Source organism: Gracilinanus agilis, chromosome 5 (genome assembly GCF_016433145.1).
Source record: "Gracilinanus agilis isolate LMUSP501 chromosome 5, AgileGrace, whole genome shotgun sequence".
Taxonomy (NCBI): Eukaryota; Metazoa; Chordata; class Mammalia; order Didelphimorphia; family Didelphidae; genus Gracilinanus; species Gracilinanus agilis.
The window spans coordinates 183,378,496-183,399,251 of NC_058134.1; the positions used below are offsets into that span (position 1 = coordinate 183,378,496).

The 20,756-nt window shown below is 36.1% G+C and overlaps 1 protein-coding gene across 1 annotated transcript in view; it reads left to right on the plus strand.

The window, feature by feature from the left end:
* The window catches only part of DNAI7 (dynein axonemal intermediate chain 7), a 92,239-nt gene that overhangs the window by 60,658 nt on the left and 10,825 nt on the right, over window positions 1–20,756 (plus strand). Inside the window, exons 10-13 of the mRNA XM_044677484.1 lie at window positions 8,861–8,948; window positions 12,016–12,176; window positions 17,382–17,444; window positions 18,779–18,938. Of these exons, the coding sequence (XP_044533419.1) occupies window positions 8,861–8,948; window positions 12,016–12,176; window positions 17,382–17,444; window positions 18,779–18,938 (472 nt within the window). The remainder of the gene's footprint in view (window positions 1–8,860; window positions 8,949–12,015; window positions 12,177–17,381; window positions 17,445–18,778; window positions 18,939–20,756) is intronic.

Sequence of the window (20,756 nt, forward strand, 5' to 3'; positions counted from 1 at the left end):
CTTTCCTTAATATCTTAGATCTTAGGTTTATTGAACCCTCGGTTACTATGGTCATTAATTACTGTGTGTTGATTTCTTAACATATTTCATTAATCTACTACTCTACATCTTAGCCAGTACCAGATTATTTTGATGAATTCTGCTTTATAGAATAGTTTGAGATCTAGTATGGCTAGGCCTCTACACTTCATATTTTTTTTCATTAATTCCCTTGATATTCTTTAAATTAAAAAAAATTTTAATAACAACTTTTCACATAAGGTTTCCAAAGTTGTATGACCCATATTGACTCCCTTACTTCTTCCTTCCCCCTGTCCCAGAGCTGACAAGTTATTCAATCTGGGCTATACATGTATTATCATGCAAAACATGTTTCTATATTATTCATTTTTGTAAGTGTAAATCTTATAAAACCAAGACCCAGACATATACCCAAATAAATAAGCGATAAATCATATATTTTCATCTGCATTTCTACTCCAACAATGTTTTTTCTGGAGGTAGATAGCATTCTTTTTTTCATAGGTCCTCAGAAGTGTCTTGGATCATTGTTTTGTTGTTAATAGCAAAGTATCACATTTGATCATTCCACAGTTTTGCAGTTATTGTGAATAATGTTCTCCTGGTTCTGATTATTTCATTCTGCATCAGTTCATGGAGGTCTTTCTAGCTCTTTCTGAAACCATCCTTTTCTTCATTCTATAGAGATCCTGCTCTATAACCAGAGACTTATCTGAGTGGCCTAGGGTGGTCATCGGATGTAAAGAACGAAACAGATTGGAAGCACGGCTTGTTAGCTCATAATGCTCTGAGGAATACTGGAGTCACCAATTTATTATAAAGGAAATTAAAGATCCCCTTCCCCCAAAATCCCAAGAAAGTTTCCCACAGTTACAGAGAACAGAATTTTTACTATAGTCAAAACAAAAGCCTTAGAAGCCTCCAGGTGTAGATAAAAAAACCTATGCTAAACTATCAACTATATGTTTTATCTTTAAGTGGAGCCTGGGACATCCCGTTAGGTCAGAAAGCCCCTGAAGTTCTCAGCCTTAATGGTATTAAACAATTTTTTTGATCCTCATTATTTTACTTTAATTCTGGGCAAAATGCCCTGCCAACGGTTCGACCTTGGCCATACTAAGCAGCTGCATTCTCGGTCAAAGGGGAACAGTGTTAGCCCCCCTCCTGCTGGATTGCTGAGAGCCTAAAGCTTTTTACTATAATACTATAATGCATTTTAAAGGAAGGTGAGAATTATGAAAGGAATCAAAAGAGGAATCTCAGATTTTTATCTTAGATAGCCCACTCCGTCTCAAACCTGAAAGAGAGAAAAGCCAATATACATGGCTCTGCCGGTCTGTATTGATCTTTTGAGGGGGTCCAGATAAAAATATCTACTTGAGATTCTAATTTCTCTTAATGACTCCCAACATATCCCCCTTCTCTTCAAAATAACATGATTTATTACACAGGAAAACTTTGAATAATGAAAGAGGTTATAAACTGGTTATAATAATCAGTTATAGTTGGATCTGATATGAATTATAGATCAAATTGTTTGTTTACGGCTCTCTACATCATTCCTTATACCACAATAGTATTCCATAACCATCAGTTACCACAATTTTTCAATCATTCCCCAGTTCAGTGACATCCAGTTTCCAATTCTTTGCTATCACAAAAAGAGCAGCTATATATATTTTTGTGCAAACAAGTTCTTTCCCATTTTTTTATCACTTTGGGATACAGACCCAGGAGTGGTATTACTGAATCAAAAGTATGCATTCTTTTATTGCCCTTTGGGCATAATTCCAAATTGCCCTCCAGAATAGTTGGATCAGTTCACAACTCCACCAGCCATGAATTAGTGTCTCCATTTTGTCACATTCCCTCCAACATTTATCATTTTCCTTTACTGTCATATTGGCCAATTTGATAGGTGTGAGGTGGTATCTCAGAATTGTTTTAACTTGCATTTCTCTAATCAGGAGGGATATAGAACATTTTTTCATATGAATATTGATAGCTTTGATTTCCTTATCTGAAAACTGCTTGTTCATATCTTTTCACCATTTATCAATTGGCAAATGACTTGGATTCTTATAATTTGGCTTAATTCTTTACATATTTGAGAAATGAGACATTTATCAGAGAAATGTTATAAAAAATTTCCCATTTGTTGTTTCCCTTCCAATCTTAGTCGCATTGGTTTTGCTTGTACAAACCCTTTTTACTTTAATATAACCAAAATTATTCATTTTATATGTTATTATGTTTTCTATGTCGTATTTGGTCATAAATTCTTCCCTTCTTCATAGTTCTGACAGGTAAACTATTCTATGTTCTCCTAATTAATATCACTCTTTATATTTAAATCATATACCCATTTTGACCTTATAGGGTGTGAGATATTAATCTAAACCTAATTTTTGCCATACTGTTTTCTAATTTTCTCAGCAGTCTTTGTCAAATAGTGAGTTCTTATCCCAAAAGCTGGCATCTAGTATTAAACACTAGATTGTTGAAGTCATTCACCTCTAATCTATTCCATTGATCCACCCTTCTATTTCTTAGCCAAAACTTTGATGATTACTGCTTTATAGAATAGTTTGAGATCTAGTATGGCTAGGCCTCTACCCTTTGTAGTTTTTCATTAATTCTCTTGATATTCTTGACCTTTTGTTTTTCTAGATGAATTTTGTTATTTTTTTTCTAGTTTTAGGATATAATTTTGGGGTAATTTGATTAGTATGACCCTGAATAAGTAAATAAATTTAGGTAGGATTGTCATTTTTGTTATATCAATTCAGCCTATCCATGAAAAATTAATGTTTTTTTCTAATTGCTTAATTCTGACTTTATTTGTGAGCAAAGTATTTCTTAATTGTATTCATATAATTGCTGGGTTTGTTATCTTTAGGCATTTTATATTGTCTACAGTTATTTTAAATGGAATTTCCTTTTCTATATCTTGCTGCTAAACTTTGTTGGTGGTAAATAGAAATGCTGATGATGTATGTGGGTTTATTTTGCATTTTGCAAGTTTGCTAAAGTTGTTAATTGTTTCTTTCAGTTTTTGGTTGATTCACTGGTGTTCTATTTTTTATTCTTATTGATATGGCTAACATTTCTAGTACAATATTAGGGTTGATAATGGGTATCCTTGCTTCACTCCTGATCTTATTGGGAAGGATTCTAGTTTATCCCCATAAATAATGCTTGTTGATGGTTTTAGAGAGATGCTATTTATCCCCTTAAGGAAAGCTCTTTTTATTTTCAGTGTTTTCTAATGTTTTTGTCAAATGCTTTTTTTGCATATATTAAGATAATCATATGGTTTCTGTTGATTTTGTTATTGATAAGGTCAATTTTGAGGATAGTTTTCCTAATATTGAACCATCCCAACATTCCTGGTCATGTTGTATGATCCTTGTAATATGTTATAATCTCCTTATCTCCTAGTATTTTACTTAAAATTTTTGCATTAATATTCTTGGGGATATTGGTCTATACTTTGCTTATTTGAACTCTTTCTGATTTAGGTATCAGTACCATATTTGTACTATAAATGGAATTTGGAAGAATTCCTTCTTCCTCTATTTTTCCAAATGGCTTATTTAGTTTTGGAGTTAATTGTTCTTTGAATGTTTGGTAGAATTTGGTAGAATTCACAAAACTCTGGGGTTTTTTTCTTAGGGAATATTTAGATGTTTTATTCAATTTCTTTTTTCTGTTTTGGAGTTCTTAAATATTCCATTTCCTCTTTTGTTAATCTTAGCACTTTGTATTTTTGTAAATATTTGTCTATTTCATTTAGATTGTCAGATTTATTGATATGTAGCTGGACAAAATAATTCCCAATAATTTCTTTAATTTCTTCTTTTTTGGTTGTAATTTCACCTTTTTCATTTTTAATATCAGTAATTTGGTTTTATACTTTCTTTTTAAAAAACAGATTAGCCATTACTTTATTTTATTAATTTTTTCATAAAACCAGCTCCTTGTCTTATTTATTAGATTACTGGTCTTTTCACTTTCAATTTTATCTCTCAGTTGACTTTCAGAATAATTGGGGATTTTTAATTTGTTCTTTTTATTATTTTTTTAGTTGCATGACCAATTCATTGATCTACTCTTTCTCTATTTTATTTGTGTAAACATTTAAAGAAATAAATTTCCTCCTAAATACAGCTTGGGCTGCATCCCTTAAATTTTGGGTTGTTGTCTCCTCATTGTTATTTTCTTTAATGAAATTATTAATTATTTCTATGATTTGTTATTTAATGAATATCTATTCTTATGGATAAAATTATTGAGTTTTCAATTATTTTTCAGTCTTTATGCTGCCCTTTGTTGAACATAATTTTTATCTCACTGTGGTCTGAAAGGGATGCAGTTAGTATTGCTTCTTTTCTATATTTGGTCAGTTTTATTGAGAGTGCCACTGAGAAAAACTTATATTCCTTTTATTCCCATTCCGTTTTCTCCAGAAGTCTATCTTATCTATTTTTCTAAAGTTCTTTTTTCCTCCTTACATTTTTATTTATTCTTTGATTTAACTTATCATCTTCTGAGAGGGGAAGGTTGAAGTGTCCCACTAGTAAAGTTTTACTGTCTTATTTCTTCCTATAACTCAGATAACTTCTCCTTTAGAATTTTGGATGCTTTACTTTGTTGCATATATGTTTACTATTGATATTGTTTCATTGTCTATTATTAGGATAATTGAATTTATTAGGAAATAAGGTTTATTATAAGAAGGTCTCCAGCTATAGAAGGAGTATGGAAGAGGTTACCTTAAGACCAAAATGGAATTTTCATGGAGGTTCTTTAAGATAATTTCCAATGATTCTTTGGTGGGAATGTTGGAAGTTAATGGCTCTCTTGGATTTGACCTCTCAAGAGAAAGGAGGTGAAGGATTTTCCTCTGTGTTTGTGGAGGATATCTGGTGACAGTTGGTTTGAAAACACTGTGTGAGCAGATAAAGATTTGAAGGAGAAAAACTAACAGAGTAGGAGAAAACTCAGGTGACCAGTGGGGACAGAAGAGAATAACAATCACAGTGAGACCTGAAGTGAAACTTTATCCTGTCAGTGAATTGAGCTTGGAGACTGGAGAGAGAGACTAAGAAGATGAATTGATTTTAAGATAAATATAAAAATACTTATAATTAGATTAGATTATATAGTTTAGAAATTTATATTTAAGATAGATTTAAGGAGATTAGCATAGGCTTGGGTTTCCCAGGCAGAAGATACTTTTTGCAAAGCTTTAGTGGGGTTTTTTGGCAATTAGTTAGGTTTTAGTATAGAAATAATATTTATAAAACACCTTTCTTTTTCCTTGTTCTTTCCCTGAACCTTATGATTACAAATAAATAGGATTTTTAAAAATATATCCAGTCTCTAGTTGATTTCTCAACTACTAAGCTCAACCATCTTTTCCACTGTCAACTTCAGGATCACCTTCACCCAAAAGCCTGTCTATAACCACCAACCAATAGTGGCAAATTACAGTATAATTCAATATCTAGAGCGAATGTATCCCAAAATTACACTATGGTCCCTTTTTAAATCATAATGTAATTTCCATCCTTACTTCTTTTGATTAGGTACATTTTTATTTTGCTTTGTATGAGATCATGATTGTTACCCTGTTTGTTTGTTTTTTTAATTTTAATTGAAGTATAATAGATTCTGCTTTAGCCTTTTATTTTTACTCTTTGTGTATTTCACTGCTTTAAAGGTGTCTCTTGTAGACAACATATTGTGGGATTTTGGTTTTTAATCTGCTCTATCCTTTTCAATTTTATTGATGAGTCCATCCTATTCATATTCATAGTGATAATTACTATTGTGTGCTTTCTTCTACCTTATTTCCCCTCTATTTATCCTTCTCTCTTTCTCCTTTCAGCCTTTTCCTTTTTGCAAATATTTTGTATTTGACCACTGCCTCTCCCAATTCACCCTCCATTTGTCTACACCCTCTTATTTCTCTTTCCCTCTTATTTTCCTATAGGTTAAGGTAGGTTCCTATAGCTGGCTGAATGCTGTTGTCATTACTGCTTTGAGCTAATTCTAATGAGAATAAAAATCTAGCGTTTCCAGCCACCCTCCCCATCCCCCATCTTCTTCACACTATTTATTCTTAGGCTCCTCTTCATGTGAGATAAATATTTTATACCCTTTTATCTTTCCTTTTCTTTTTTTCCCCATGTATTCCTCTTTTCCATTCTTTGAGTTTAGTTTATTTTTTGGATATTTACCCATCTTATTCTTCTTACTCCCTTATTTCTATGTATATACCCTCTTACTGTCTTAATAGTGATAATGTTCTTAAATACCTTAAATACTTTAAGGATATTGAATACTTTAAGTTACTTAAGGATCTCAAGTATCTTACATATCTTAGGTATGTTAATGGTCACCTTCCTAGGTATGAATTACTCAGTGCAGCCTTATTGAAACCATTAAGTTTCACTTTTCTGTTTACCTTTTTATGCTTTTCTTCAGTGTGGAATTTGGTCATCAGATTTTCTTTTCAGCTCTAGTTTTTAGTCAGGAATGCTTGGCAGTCCTCTATTTCATTATCACTCTTTACCCTTGGAGAATTATCCTCAGTTCCTCTGGGTTTATAATTCTTGATTGTAAGCCTAGATCCATTGCCTTTTGGAATTTCATGTTCAATGTTTTTTAATGTAGAAACTCTCGGGTCTTGTATAATCCTGACTGGGTTCTTTAATTTTGTTTCCTTTTGGCTGCTTGCAGTATGTTTTCCTTGGTCTGGGAATTTTTAAATTTTGCTATAATAGTCCTAAGATGTTTTATTTTAGGGTCTCTTTCAGGAGGTGATTAGGAGGTTCTTTCAATTTTATTTCCCCCTCTTGTTTGAGGATATCAGGGTGGTCTTCTATGATTCTTTCTTGTAATATGGTATCCAGGTTCTTTTTATTTTTATCATAACTTTCAGGTATTCTGATGATTCTTAGATGGTCTTTCCTAGATCTATTTTCTAGGCCAGTTGTTTCTTCACTGAAGTATTTCAGATTTTCTTCTATTTTTTTCATTCTTTGATTTTATCTTGTTATTTCCTCATGCCTTATGGAATCATTATCTTTCATTTGCTCAGTCTTAGTTTTAGAGAGTTATTTTCTTCCTGGAGCTTTTGTTTTTCCTTTTCCATTTGACCCATTCTAGTTTCCAAGTTGTTGAATCTTTCATTTCTTTTATTCAGCCTGCTACTTTTAATATAGCTTGAAAAGTTAATCATGCCAGAAAGATTAGGCATGGCTTATGTGATATGATTTCAGATATTTTGGAAAGTCTCTAAGGAACAAGAGTAAAGGTAAAGGATACCCAGGGCAAGGAAGTGAAGCCATTGGAATACTTGGGAGTTGGGAAGCTCTAGTGTAAGAAGGATGTTATTCACTCCTGAATTCCTAATGTAATTAATAATATGCTTTATGACTACATATCTTTATCAGGTAATAATACCTCTTTGAGTCATATAATCATCAATCAAAGGTATAAGCTAAGTGTAAATATGTCCTTAGTCAATTTAAGAATAGTAAAATGCTTTTGAACCATTGGATAAAATCAGATGATGACACACAAGATGAGTACAGGTTTTGGTTGAGAGAATATTACTTGTATGTGTATATTAGAGAATAGATTCCAGCAGGAGAACAGTCAAGTTTTAAGTCAAGTGATTTGAAGGAGAAGACTTCTTTCTCTCATATTAGAAAGCAATAAAGGAATAATCCACGCATACCCTTGAAAAGAGAGTGACTTTGAGAACTTTGAAAAGTGAGAAGATGACTTGGACTTTATGTTGTCATTGGAAGCAGTATCCCTGAAACAAAAGTGGCTGAGAGAAGTGACTACACAAAGGCTGAAAGATGGACAAACTAGACATGCAGAGGACACAAGGGCTGAGACCCTCTGGGTCCAAAAAAGTTGTATTTAGGAGAAAATTCATGAGAACTCTAAAGAGAGAAAAGGGCTGCCAGGTACTGCATGAGTTACCTCCTTTTTATATATGCTCCATAAGTTTGAGTCCATTCTTCCCAGGGACCTTGCTTGTGCAAGGGAGGTGAGAGTACCCTCAGTTTAGGGGGAGATGCTATACATGCTTAGTAAATCCCTCCCTAAAAAAACTAACTAATCCTGACTGCCTAATTGCTGATCAGATGGGAGCATACCATGTGGGAACTCATGAGCAAAAGTACTAGAAAACCATCAAATCACTCAAAGTTACCCCAGAACCTTTAGAAGAAGAGTAGTTTGCTACCCTCAGGTGCTAAGGCTTGCCAGTGTAAATGGGAGCCAGCAAAGTAGCACTGGAAGTGTTACCCCAAAATAGTTCATCTTATTTACAACTTCATCTAAAACTGACCATGAATGTACATTAATCTTTTCTTCAGCAAATCTCATAAGTTTTTATCTGTTTGTACTGCTCTTACATACTTACCATGTTCTACTTTATAACTATTTGCATATGTTGTTTTATCCCTTCCCCATTAGTTAGTTCCTTGAAAATAGGAATTGTGTCTTACTTTTTTTTTATTTAACCCTTAACTTCTGTGTATTGGCTCCTAGGTGGAAGAGTGACAAGGGTGGGCAATGGGGGTCAAGTGACTTGCCCAGGGTCACACAGCTGGGAAGTGTCTGAGGCCAGATTTGAACCTAGGACCTCCCGTCTCTAGGCCTGGCTCTCAATCCACTGAGCTACCCAGCTTCCCCCTGTGTCTTACTTTTTTAATCTCCCTTATGTTCTAACATAGTACCTTTCCCCAAATAGTCTTCTTTTTAATAAATGTTTGAGTTGTATTTAATCTACCTGTAAATGTGTTTTTTCTAGAGCAATCTTAGCGTGCTGAAAGAAGCTGCTGACTCAAAAAAAGAAGAACCTATAGTAAAACGATTAAAGAATGAACAAGTTTTACCAGGTAAATGGCCAAATTATCATTCTTTTGAGTAATTGAAACTTATGGATTTAGTTTTATATTTTCTTCTAAGCAAAACAAGACCATAGGATTAATAGATTTAGAGTTTGAAGGAATATTTGGAGTCATCTAGTAGCTATTGTTATAATTTGGAAATATGAAAATGACAATGTTTTCTATTTTATATATGTTTGTATGTATATATAAATAAATGTGCTCTAATTAATTTGACCTTTTGGAAGCTAGGTGGAGCAAAGCATCAGGCCTAGAGTCAGGAAGACCTAAGCTCAATTTAGCCTCTGTATGTTTGGAATTGGGGAGATGCCATTTAAAAGTATGTTACAAATTTCCTATAGACACGGGGGACTGTGAGATTACATTTCCCGTGATTCCAATGGGTTTCTGGTTTCCGGTTTTTGGGGTGTGGGGACGTCAAAATGTCCCCACACATAGGGCAGCCTAAATTCAGAGGAGGGCCTAGAGAAAGGCCTCTTGGGTTTCCTGGTTAGCTGGCTGGCATACGAGAGAAAAAGGATGGGCACCAGCAGTAAATTTAAAGATAGTCAAGCGTGGTCATAGATATTTCACCAATAAGGCCATGGCTATTAAAATATTAATTTCTCTTATTTTATCAGTCTTTATCATTTTTTAATCTTAACACCTCAGACACTATCTTGGGCAAGTCATTTAATCCTGTTTGCCTCAGTTTCCTCAACTGTAAAATGATCTGGAGAAGGAAATGGCAAACCAGTCCAATACTTTTGCCAAAAAACTAAAAAATGGAGTCGCCGGACACAACTGAAAAGACTCAACAAAAACAAGTTGACCTTTTTACATAGACCTGAAAGGAGGAGTTCAGTGGTATATGGCTGGTCAAGAGTCAAGAACAAGGACTAAATGGTGGATAGCTGAGATGCTCCATTAATATCTTTGTGATATCAGGAGAAAATGAGATAGATATTTTGCACATTAGGTAAATGTATAGGAGTATCTGAACAAGTCACACAAGATGACCAGGCATAGATGGGTTATTTTTCTGAATTAAAGACCATAAAAATTCATGTATTTGTGTATTTAAGTAATTTTACATTTGACTTTAATGTGAATTTTTCTATAATTTGACATATATTTTATAACAGGTCCTTTTACTCCTTCCTCATTTCCTTCTCCACAGAACATACTTGGAAATTTTTAATCAATGAACAAAAAAGCATTTATTAAGTACTTACTATGTGCCAGACAGTGAGCTTAGTGAGAAAGAACAAGTTAATTCTTTTTAAAAAGCCATAAAAAGGCCTACATGAAATTATGTAGTGAAATGAGCAGAACCCACAGAACATTATATGTAGCAATAAAAATATTGTTTGAAGAAAGACTTGTGTATGACCACCTCCAGAGAAAGAATTGATAAATAGAAACAAGCAAGACATAGTTTTATATATACATATATCTTTTTGTCAGATGATGCCCATTCTCTTAAGCGGTGGGGAGAGAGTTACCTGAGTATTGTGTAAGAAACAAATAAGTAAGTTTAAAAAAGAAATATATATTCTAATAAGGGAAGATAACACACACAGGAGAATGGTAGCCAGTAACAAGGAGTTTTGCTCTGGAGAGTCACACAGATGATAAATTGATCTATGCAGCCATTAACTGACATGCCATTTCAGGAAGCAATTGTAGTGATTAGATTACTGTCCCCAGTATGGAAGCCAGGGCATGAAAGTGGAGAAAGGTAAGCATGAAGAGATAGAATTATGGCAAAATGACCCAAATGGACAAGTAAATGGGATACGAAGGGGAAGCATGATATAAAGATGATATTAGAAATTAAGTCTTGTTATATTAGTTTAGAGATAAGAAATAGAGAAGCTGGCTTGAGAAAGAATTGTAGTTTTAAACAGATCTGAGACAGAGTGTCAGTTTCAAATGTTGACAGTGTGTTGGGGAGGGGTAACAGTTTTTCTGAGACAGTCTCTGAGTTTGACAATTTCTCTCTTTCTCTTTCTCTCCCTCTCTCTCTCAGTGCTGGGAGCAGATGACATCTTTTTTTTCTCTCTCTCTCCTCACTGTCTGAGGTAAAAGGAAGGAAGGAAGGGAATAAACCTGAAGGAGCTAAATGATTTCCTTTTCAACTTGGGAAACATTAGTGACTGTCTATTGCTTTTTCATAAATTGTTTTTATATCTGAGAAGACCAAAGAAAGACCTGGTCTTCGGTTTGGACTCTGAGTCCTCTAAGGCTCAAAGTCCCAAGTTGGTTCTTGCTAAGGCTCAGCCAGCTGGTCTTTGTTATTTTTATAACTTCTTATAAGGATAATAGTGTTAGTTTATTGTAGAATAGTGAAAATTTGTGTTAGTCAGATCAAGAAGGATCAGTGTAGCCTGTGGAAATAGAAGTGCTTCCTTGTGGAACCAGGGAATTTTATTTGGGTGGAGTTAGAATACCTTAGAGTTAGAAATCCTTTTTTATCCTTATATTCTTAATAGTTTATCTTTACATAACAAGAGCATTCTTGTTAAAACCAACTGTGACCTTCATCTTTCATTTGTCATAAAAGAAAAAAATAATTTTAAAGTTGAATGTTTTAGACAATCTTGCAAAGTTTTTATAATTGTTAGCTAAGAAGCAAAAAATGCTGTAGGTGAAAGGGTCTTTGGAAAGCATCTAGTCCAATCCCTCTTATTTTTTTATTTCTATTATTATTATAATTATTATAATTTACTATTATTAAAGCAATTATTTTCATGAAAGATGCCTTCTTTTGCTGACTCTACACAGAACCTCAGTGATTTACGAATTTGATTTGACTGGTTTTATCTATTCAGTTTGAAATTGTGCTAATTTGGGGGTGAGGTGGATACCTTATTATGTTCAAAATTTTCAAAACTTGTTAAATATAGAACTTTGTGATTATTGCACTAACCTACTAAAAAACTTTAATATTAATAACTATTTAAATACAAATTGTTTCACTGTTTTACAGTATATTCTTAGTCTTTTGATAATCTTAAACTAATTTTTTTAATATTTAGGACCTGAATTAATTTGAAATATGATCAACTTTTAGCTCCAGTGGAAACAATACCAGAGGTTCCACATGCAGAGATTGTTACTGATGAAGAGGTAGTTGATTTAAAAGGATTCACACCACTTGGTGGAATATACCACTTGAATATACTACAACTTCCACCACAAGCCAAACAAATAAAAGGCTGGACCATTGTGGAAGTAGGTACATTCCTGGAGCACAATCATTTTAAAAAAATTATCCTGGTCATTTTTACCTTTTCTTAAAGGGCCTAACATATTGCATATATAGGGAGGGAAATGTGTTAATTTATAGACTGAAAATATGGGTCTAATATTAAAAGGAAAATCTGTCAGAAGAGAAAATTATAAAGTAAAATTGAATACATACATGTTAACCTAATTTTTAATCCTTAGAATATGTTTGTTTATAGATGAGATTTAGTTAGATAAATACTTAGAATTGTTTTTTACTGATTTGTTTTTTTTTTGACTAATTTGTTCATCAGAAAATTTAATTAAGTATGGTATAGTTACTGTGTGTAGCACAAATTAAGTATAACTTTAGTGAAGTGTAAAAGTGAAATTTGGGAGATGCCATCTAAAAGTATATATATTTTCTATGGACACGTGGAAATTATCAAACTACATTTCCCATGGTCCAACGGGTTTCCGTTTCCGGTTCTTTGGGCATGGGAACGCCTACGTCTCCACACTGAACAGTTTAAAATCTCCTGGGTTAGGGGGGAGTGGCCTCTTGGCCAGCAGACTCGGGAAGAGATGGGAGACAATAATGGCGCGGGCGGCAGTTTTGAATTCTTACAAGCGCGTGGTCTAATAATTTTATCTATCAGCATGGCTTTAATTAAAATACTAATTTATATATTTATAGCAGCCTACAAGGTAATATTCAAAGCGAAGAGAGTACAGTTGTCCCTTACTATATTGTGGTTCACAGGGTTTTAAAAAAATCTAATTCTGTATCACAGAGTTTTTGGTAAATCATGGGATTTTGCAGATGAAAACCATACTGTACACAAAGGAAATGCAGTATGCCACTATTGCTTGTGCAAGTTTGCCAACGTGCGATTGTACACGGCATACCATTGGCTGAACGGTGACCAAACCACAGCACTGTGTTCTGTATTGATAAAAGTAAATAGGGGAGAAGGGACAGATTGCACTGGCAGCCAGGGAATAACAAAAGCCAGGGACACTCCCATACCCCACAAGGGAAAGGACTGACAGGATAACACTGAATAACCACACAGGGATGTGAGGAATAGGGAATGTCAATTTGACAATTAAACTGACCACCTAGCTGCCAGGAATACCAGTGATATTAAGGTAACTCCAATAGTGGGTCCTTGATTGCTTAGAGGTGACACAGGAAGCATAATAAAATTGGTTTTATTGTTGGTAAATTGGGAAAGTGGGTGAAGGGTTTCTACACTAAGGAAACAGCCCAAATGCCTAAGAATGTAAGAGGTCAGCTGTCTTTACTCTACTATACTACAGACAGCTCTAACTATATTGGAGAGGGCTGAAGTACTGGGATTCTCACTGCACAGGTACAAGCTGCTCCAAGATGATAACAGGAATCAGGATCAAATCCTTGCACAGCCAGTAAAGTCCAAAGGAAGCACTAGGGAGTATAGGTAATCTATTAGCTGTCCACCAGCTGTAGATCTGAACCTTATCTCTACCTAGGCTGTGTTGATTGATGGTCTCTTCTCTCTAATCTTCTGTAAATCCTAAAACTTCATAGCTCCTTGGATCTCAGTAAGCTGGACAAGATATACCCTCCTCCCAGCTTGGCCAAGAAAACTCTCTCCTTTTCAAACCTTACTCTTCATTCCATTCATGTAATGTCCATGCATTGAGCCAAGGCTTGCTTTTTAAAGCTGACAGCTTTCTGTCCTACCTAAATCTATACCTACTCTATAATTCACCTACAACAGTATCCTGGGCACTGATTGGCTTAGTGTTTATAGGAGAATGGGAAGGGTTTATAAAGCCTTAAAATATATATATATATATAAATAATAAAATAAATATAATGCTGCTACTTCATGGATTTTCACTTATCACTTGGGGTCTCTGGAACATAACTCCCGTCATAGCTGAGTCATGACTGTACTCTTTACTGAACTTAAAATACTTTATGGGTTTGAATGTTACTGCTCGCTTTTGGTTCTCTTCCTATCTGTCTCATCTCTCATATGCATGGGTCATCTTGGATCTCCTATTTTTAAATCACTTATTAATTGTGGATGTAGTGTAAGGCTCTGTCCTGAGCCCTCTCTCACTTGTGACCTCATCAGTTCTGATAGGTTCAATGATCATCTTTAAAGGAAATAATTCTCACTTCTTTCTATCCAGCCTTAGTTTCCCTCCCTATCTCTAGTCCTGAAGTCTAGTTCTATTGGACATTTTGAATTGGATATCAGATAAGTATCTTAAACTCAACATTTTAAAAAGAATTCATTATCTCCCCCACCCACAAACCCACCCTTTATCAGCTGGAGTACTGGGCCTGAGTCAGTAAGACCTGAGTTCAAATCTAGCCTTAGACACTTATTAGCGACCTGGGCCAGTCATTTAACCTCTGTTGGCCTCAGTTTCCTGAACTTTAAAATGGGAACCATGAAGAACTTTCCTCATAAAAGTTGTTGTAAGGATCAAATGGGATTATTTGTGAAGCCCTTAGCACAGTGTCCAGCATTTTAATACATACTAATCATCTGCTAAAGAAACTGCAACCTAAAGTAGGGGCAGCTGGGCTAGCTCAGTGGATTGAGAGCCAAGCCTAGAGATGAAAGGTCCTAGGTTCAAATCCGGGCTCAGACACTTCCCAGCTGGGTGACCCTGAGCGACTGCGTGACCCATTGCCTACTGGTTGTGGCCCTATGTTCCTAGAATGGAGTCCCAGGATAAAAAAAGAAAAAAAAATTCTGCCCCCTCCCTTCTAAATTTCTCTATTATATCTTGAGGGCACCACCAGACCTCTAATCTCTCAAGTTTGAAACCTTAGTGTTATCCTTGACTCTTCTCATTCATCCCACATATCCCACAGACCTAGCTTCTCTCTGAGCACATTTTAAGGATGACAAATTAGGTTAACATGTATGTATTAGGTTGTACCTTATAGTTTTCTCTTCCCACAGTTTTTTTGCCAGTTCTTATTTCTATATCCCCAATACCTAGTCATACAGGTACCACTCTTATTAAGACCCTTAATAGGACCTCTGGTTTATTACCTCTTACTTGGATTATTATTATTTTTTTAAATTTTAAAACCTTACCTTCTGTCTTGGAATCAATACTCTGTATTCAGAAGAGTGGTAAGGGCTAGGCAATGGGGGTCAAGTGACTTGCCCAGGGTCACACAGCTGGGAAGTGTCTGAGGCCAGATTTGAACCTAGGACCTCCAGTCTCTAGGTTTGGCTCTCAATACACTGAGCTACCCAGCTGCCCCCTTACTTGGATTATTTTAACAGCCTCCTAATTGGTTTCTCTGCTTCAAGTGTCTATCCACTCCCATCCATTTTCCACATGGATAATGAAGCCGTTTTCTTCTTTTTTTATACCTTTACATTCTGTTTTAGGTAGAAGAGCAGTAAGGGCCAGGTAATTGGGGTTAAGTGTTTTGCCCAGGGTCACACAACTAGAAAGCGTGTGAGGCCCTATTTGATCCCAGGATCTCCTGTCTCCAGACCAGACTCTCCACTGAACCACCTAGTTGCCCCAGATGACTTTTCCTTAGTTATTTAGACGTTATCTCCTCCATTAGACTATAAGCCCCCAGAGGGCAGGGTCTTTGTGTGTACCGTCACTTAGTACACTCCTTGGCACATAATAAATAATAAATAAAAACAAATAATAAATTTTTAAAAAGTATTATAAATAAATAAAATTTAATCTAAAAATTATTTGACTGGGTTAAGAGAACTCAAGTTGGAGACAACTTGACTATCTGGAGTATCTCTCAATAGCAGGAGTTAATAGACTTAATAATAATAATAATACCCAAAGCTACCAGGACCCGGATTCCTTTCGGATAGTCTCTGGCTGCTTCAGTTGCCTTCCCATTGGCCTCACCCTCTAGATCCTCTCCAACCCCCCAACCCCCACCCCTTGCCCCAAGCCTCGTCTAACCGGATTGGCTTTTTGTTTGTTTTTTTCCCTTGGCTTTACAATCCTTCTCGCTGCCTTCGTGTCATTTCTATCCCAGCTGCCTTTGGGGCCGTTCACTCCCTGCTCTTTCCACCCCTCCCGCTTCCAGGGTAAGTGAGGCTCGTCCCTTAGGACATAAATGTAGCCTGGCGTGTGCACCGAGAACCGCAGTAGAGTAGAGCATGGAAGCACTAGGAGAAGGTCAGAGAGCCGCGGGAGCTCCCCATCCCAGCGGAGCTCCTTTTTGGTATCTTTGTCCTTTTGTCCGCTCTGCTTGGCACAGGGCCTGGCACTCGGGAGGTGTCCCTCCTTCTTGATTGGCTCAGGAGAGGAGCTGGCACGACGTCCTTCTGTCCGTGTGCTTACCGGATGCCTGGGAGGGACCATTGGGGGCGCCACAGAGCATTGATAGCGGCGGAGGGGCTGCAGGAATCCTTTCCTATCTCCTTCTCAAACTACTTAATATTTAACTACTTCATATATATATATATTTATATTTGCCTTTATTCACTTTATGTTTATGCTATATGTATACATACATTTCTGTAGTTATGTATGTTTACAGGTCATTTTCTCTCCTATCATACAATAAAACCACGGTTGAGTGGAGATTATTTCGAGTGCCTGGCATAGAGGAGGTGCTAAATAAATGGTTCTTGGGGGCAGCTAGGTGGTTTAGTGGACAGAGAGCCAGACCTGCAGACAGATCTCAGACCCTTCCTAGCTATGTGCCCTTGGGCCAGTCCCTTAACCCTATTTAACTGCTCTTCTGCCTTGGAACAGATACTTAATATTGACTCTAAGACAGAAGATAAGAGTTTGGTTGTTGGTTGATGGATTAATTGCTTGATTCCAGCTAGGGAGATGAGGAAAGGCTTCCTGGAGGAAGTGGTGCTTGAGTCCAGTCTTGATAGGATTTCCATAGGCCTAGAGGTGAGGAAAGAGGACATTCCAGGTAGAGGAAATGTCAGGGGAAAAGACACAGACATGGAAAAGCAGAATTTGTGTTCATAAGACGATAAGCAGGATAATCCATCTAGAATACAGTATGTAAAGGAAAGGTAGTGTGAGTGAAGTGAGAAATGTAATTTGGTGTCTGATTGTGGGAAAGACTTGAAAGCTGGGCTAAAGAGATTGTACTTTGTACTAACTACACACACCTGTGTGATATATGCTAGAGCCAGCTCAAAATAGCTCAAGAGAGCTGATTGTTGTTGTTTTTTCCCCTAGGTATCTCCCTCCCTTCCTCCCCTCCCCGAACAAGAAGAGGCATCGCTTGACAAAAAAAAAAAAGTATATATAAATTATGTCTTTTGTATTTCCATTTATCAGTTCTTTCTCTGGAGGTGGACGTTTGCATGTTGTTCTTCAAACATTAATTCTGTATTTGTATATGGTGTTCTTTTGGTTCTCCTCTTTCACTTTTCATAAGTTCATGTAGGTCTTCCAATGTTTTGGTTTTTTTTTAGTTAATTTGTTCCTCTTTTCTTCTGATGGGGTAGTATTCCATCACAATCATATACCACAATTTGTCCAGCCATTCCCCAGCTGATGGGCATCCTCTCACTTTCCAGTTCTTTGCCACCACAAGAGAGCTGCTATCAACACTGTAGAACATATAGGTTCTGCTCCCTTTTTCCTTATCATCTTGGGCTTAAAAGAGATGATTGTTAAATTACTAGTGTGAGAATTTATACCATGGGTATCAGCAAATGCTATAAAATCAGGGCTTTATTTACTGTTTTATTGATTGTCTAGAGTCTAGACTTAAGAAAACGATGGAAGAAAATAATGCAGATTAAACTTTCAAAGTGTGTCATTTGTTAATTTCCTGGAGAACAGCTCCTCACTGAGAATATCCCATTTCTCCTTGGATAGATAATTGGCTCTGCATGTGGGAAGGTTTATTTGAATTGTCCATAGTATCTAGGATTTGTACATAATAGTCAGTTATTAAATATTTGCAGAAAGAATGGATAGAGATAAGAACTGAGTTTGTGATTTCACTGATAGAGGAAACTTGCAGATGAGGAGACTCCTTCTATTAATGCGAGTCAGTACCTTCTCTGCAACAGAGTCTTAAAAAATTGTTTAGAGCAGTGATGGGCAAACTATAGCCCGCAGGCCAGATACAGCCCCCTGAAATTTTCTATCCCACCCCACATTATTCCTAATCTGAAGAATACAAAGAGTAGGATACAATACAATGAGACTTCGAAAGAGTTGCCTTAGAAACAGACTGACAGATGAGCATTTCCTTTCCTTGCCGCCCCCCCCCCCACTTTAAAAAGTTTGCCCATCACTGGTTTAGGGTAGCACCACTGAGGTGAAGTAATCTGACCATTGTCATGCAGCCAGAAGCAGAACTGCATCCCAGGGCACCCGGCTGTGAGGCCAGCTCTCTATGCACTACCTGGCCCCGACTGCTGGATAAATGAAAAAACAGAGAATGAACAACATAAAGTCTGGGTTTTCTGTAGTTTTAATCTTCTCTAGTATCACTTTAATCTTTGTAAAATGAGACTCAACTGTAAGATATTAAGGACATTGATAATATGGTTTATGATATTTAAAGAGATGCTGTGAGGCAGGTCCTACAACTAGTGGTGTTTGTCTTCTTTTTAAAGCTCATCAGTGGAGGTTTGCAGACATTTATATATCCTCCAGAGCACACAGATGAAAATCCGGAATCAGAAAACCATCACGTACCTATTGAGTTTGTCATTACAATAAATAGAAATGTTGTGTTTTTCGAGAAACCTATGATGGCCAGATGGGATACAGAAGGTATGGTCATGAAAGCTCAGAGTAAGAAAAGATAAATGCTTCATTCAGAATCAAGCTGGAAAAAAATGTAATATTTATTCTAGGTCTACAGTTGCATGGGAGAAGAAAAGGGAATGGAGATTATACCCAGTAGGGCTGAAGTCTTATCTCAACTTCCAAACTGTGTGACTGTGGGCAGGTCACTTCATCTCCCTGTGTTTGTTTCTTCTTCTGTAAAATGGGGATGGTAACAAAATTTTCAGACAGCTAGGTAGCATAATGGTTAGAGCACCAGACCTGAAGTCCAGAAGACTCAAATCTGGGCTCAGACACTATCTGGGTAACCCTGGGCAAGTCATTTCACACTGTTTGCTTTAGTTTCCTCATCTATAAAATGAACTGGAGAAGGAAATGGCAAACCACACTGGTGTCTTTGCCAAAAAACAAAGGAATAAACCCAAGTACAGTTACAAAGAGTAGGGTTACTGAAATGACTTAACAACAGCAAATAACATTTTCATTATTTACCCTGGAGGGCTTTTTTTGAAGAGTACTTAAATAAACTCTACATAAATGTGCATTGTAAGTACTTATAAATTTCATAGCTCATAGTGACAGAACCTTGAAACTTAACACAATGTTGATTTTATTTTAATTATTAAAACATTGTCAGAAGGTTTACTATTTGTCATTGAATCCAGGTAGTTACTTTGTGGTTGTGTCCACATTAAACTGAATTGAAAATTAAATTAGGAGTAGAAGTATTTAACCAGATTAAGTAAAACACAAATTCCTTGCATCTGATTAGCTAAACTGAAATGCCCGTTTTTGCAGCTTAAATGATCTCTTATTTACCATAGCTTTCTATTTTGCTTAACTTGCATAGACAGTGAAAAATCTTTTAATGTCCCAATATTAAAAGGTACATTTTCTCAAATTATTAAGGAATTAAAAATAATTTCAGAAATTGCCTAAACTCTTTTTGGTCACATGATATTTGGCTTTTTGTTTGTTTTAATTTAAACTCTTACCTTCTGTCTTAGTATCAATTCCAAGACAGAAGAGTGGCAAAGGCTAGGCAATTAGGGTTAAGTGACTTGCACAGTCATAAAGCCAGGAAATGTTTGAAACCAGATTTGAACTCAGGTCCTCCAGACTTCAAGCCAGCACTCTATCCACTGTGCTACTTAGGTGCCCCATATGTCATTCTTAATGACAGCTTTTTGATTGCATTGCATAGTTTTTCAATGTACAAATATATCCATCTTAGTATCAATATAATATATTGGTTCCAAGAGAGAAGAAGGATAAAGAAGGCCAGGCAATGGGGGGTTAAGTGACTTGCCCAGGGTCTCACAGCTAGGAAGTGTCTGATGTCACATTTGAACCCAGGATCTCTCATTTGTAGGTCTGGCTCTCACTCCACTGAGCCTCCCGGGCTGCCCCCCATCCCTTGGTCTTGATGCATAACCAGTCCATCTGCTCCTTTTATACATGTTGTGAATGTCTTTTGCATATACCATCATTGGTAATGTTAAAGATTCCTATCACATGTTGATATGTCTGTTTACTTTCAGATCACTAGCAGTGTATTTGAAGACCATTGCATTCATTTTATGATGTATAGTTCTATAGCATGACCTGGAATTGGGGGGGGGAGGGGACACTGTGTGCACCTGTGATTTCATTAGTATAGGGTAGTACTCTCAGAGAGAAATTTCCCCTACCAAAATGTATTACCATATTTTCTATTATTTGTAATATTATAGGGTTACCCAGAGACACTGAAGGATCCATTGATTTCTCCTGGGTCACAAAGCCAATATGCATTAAAAATTA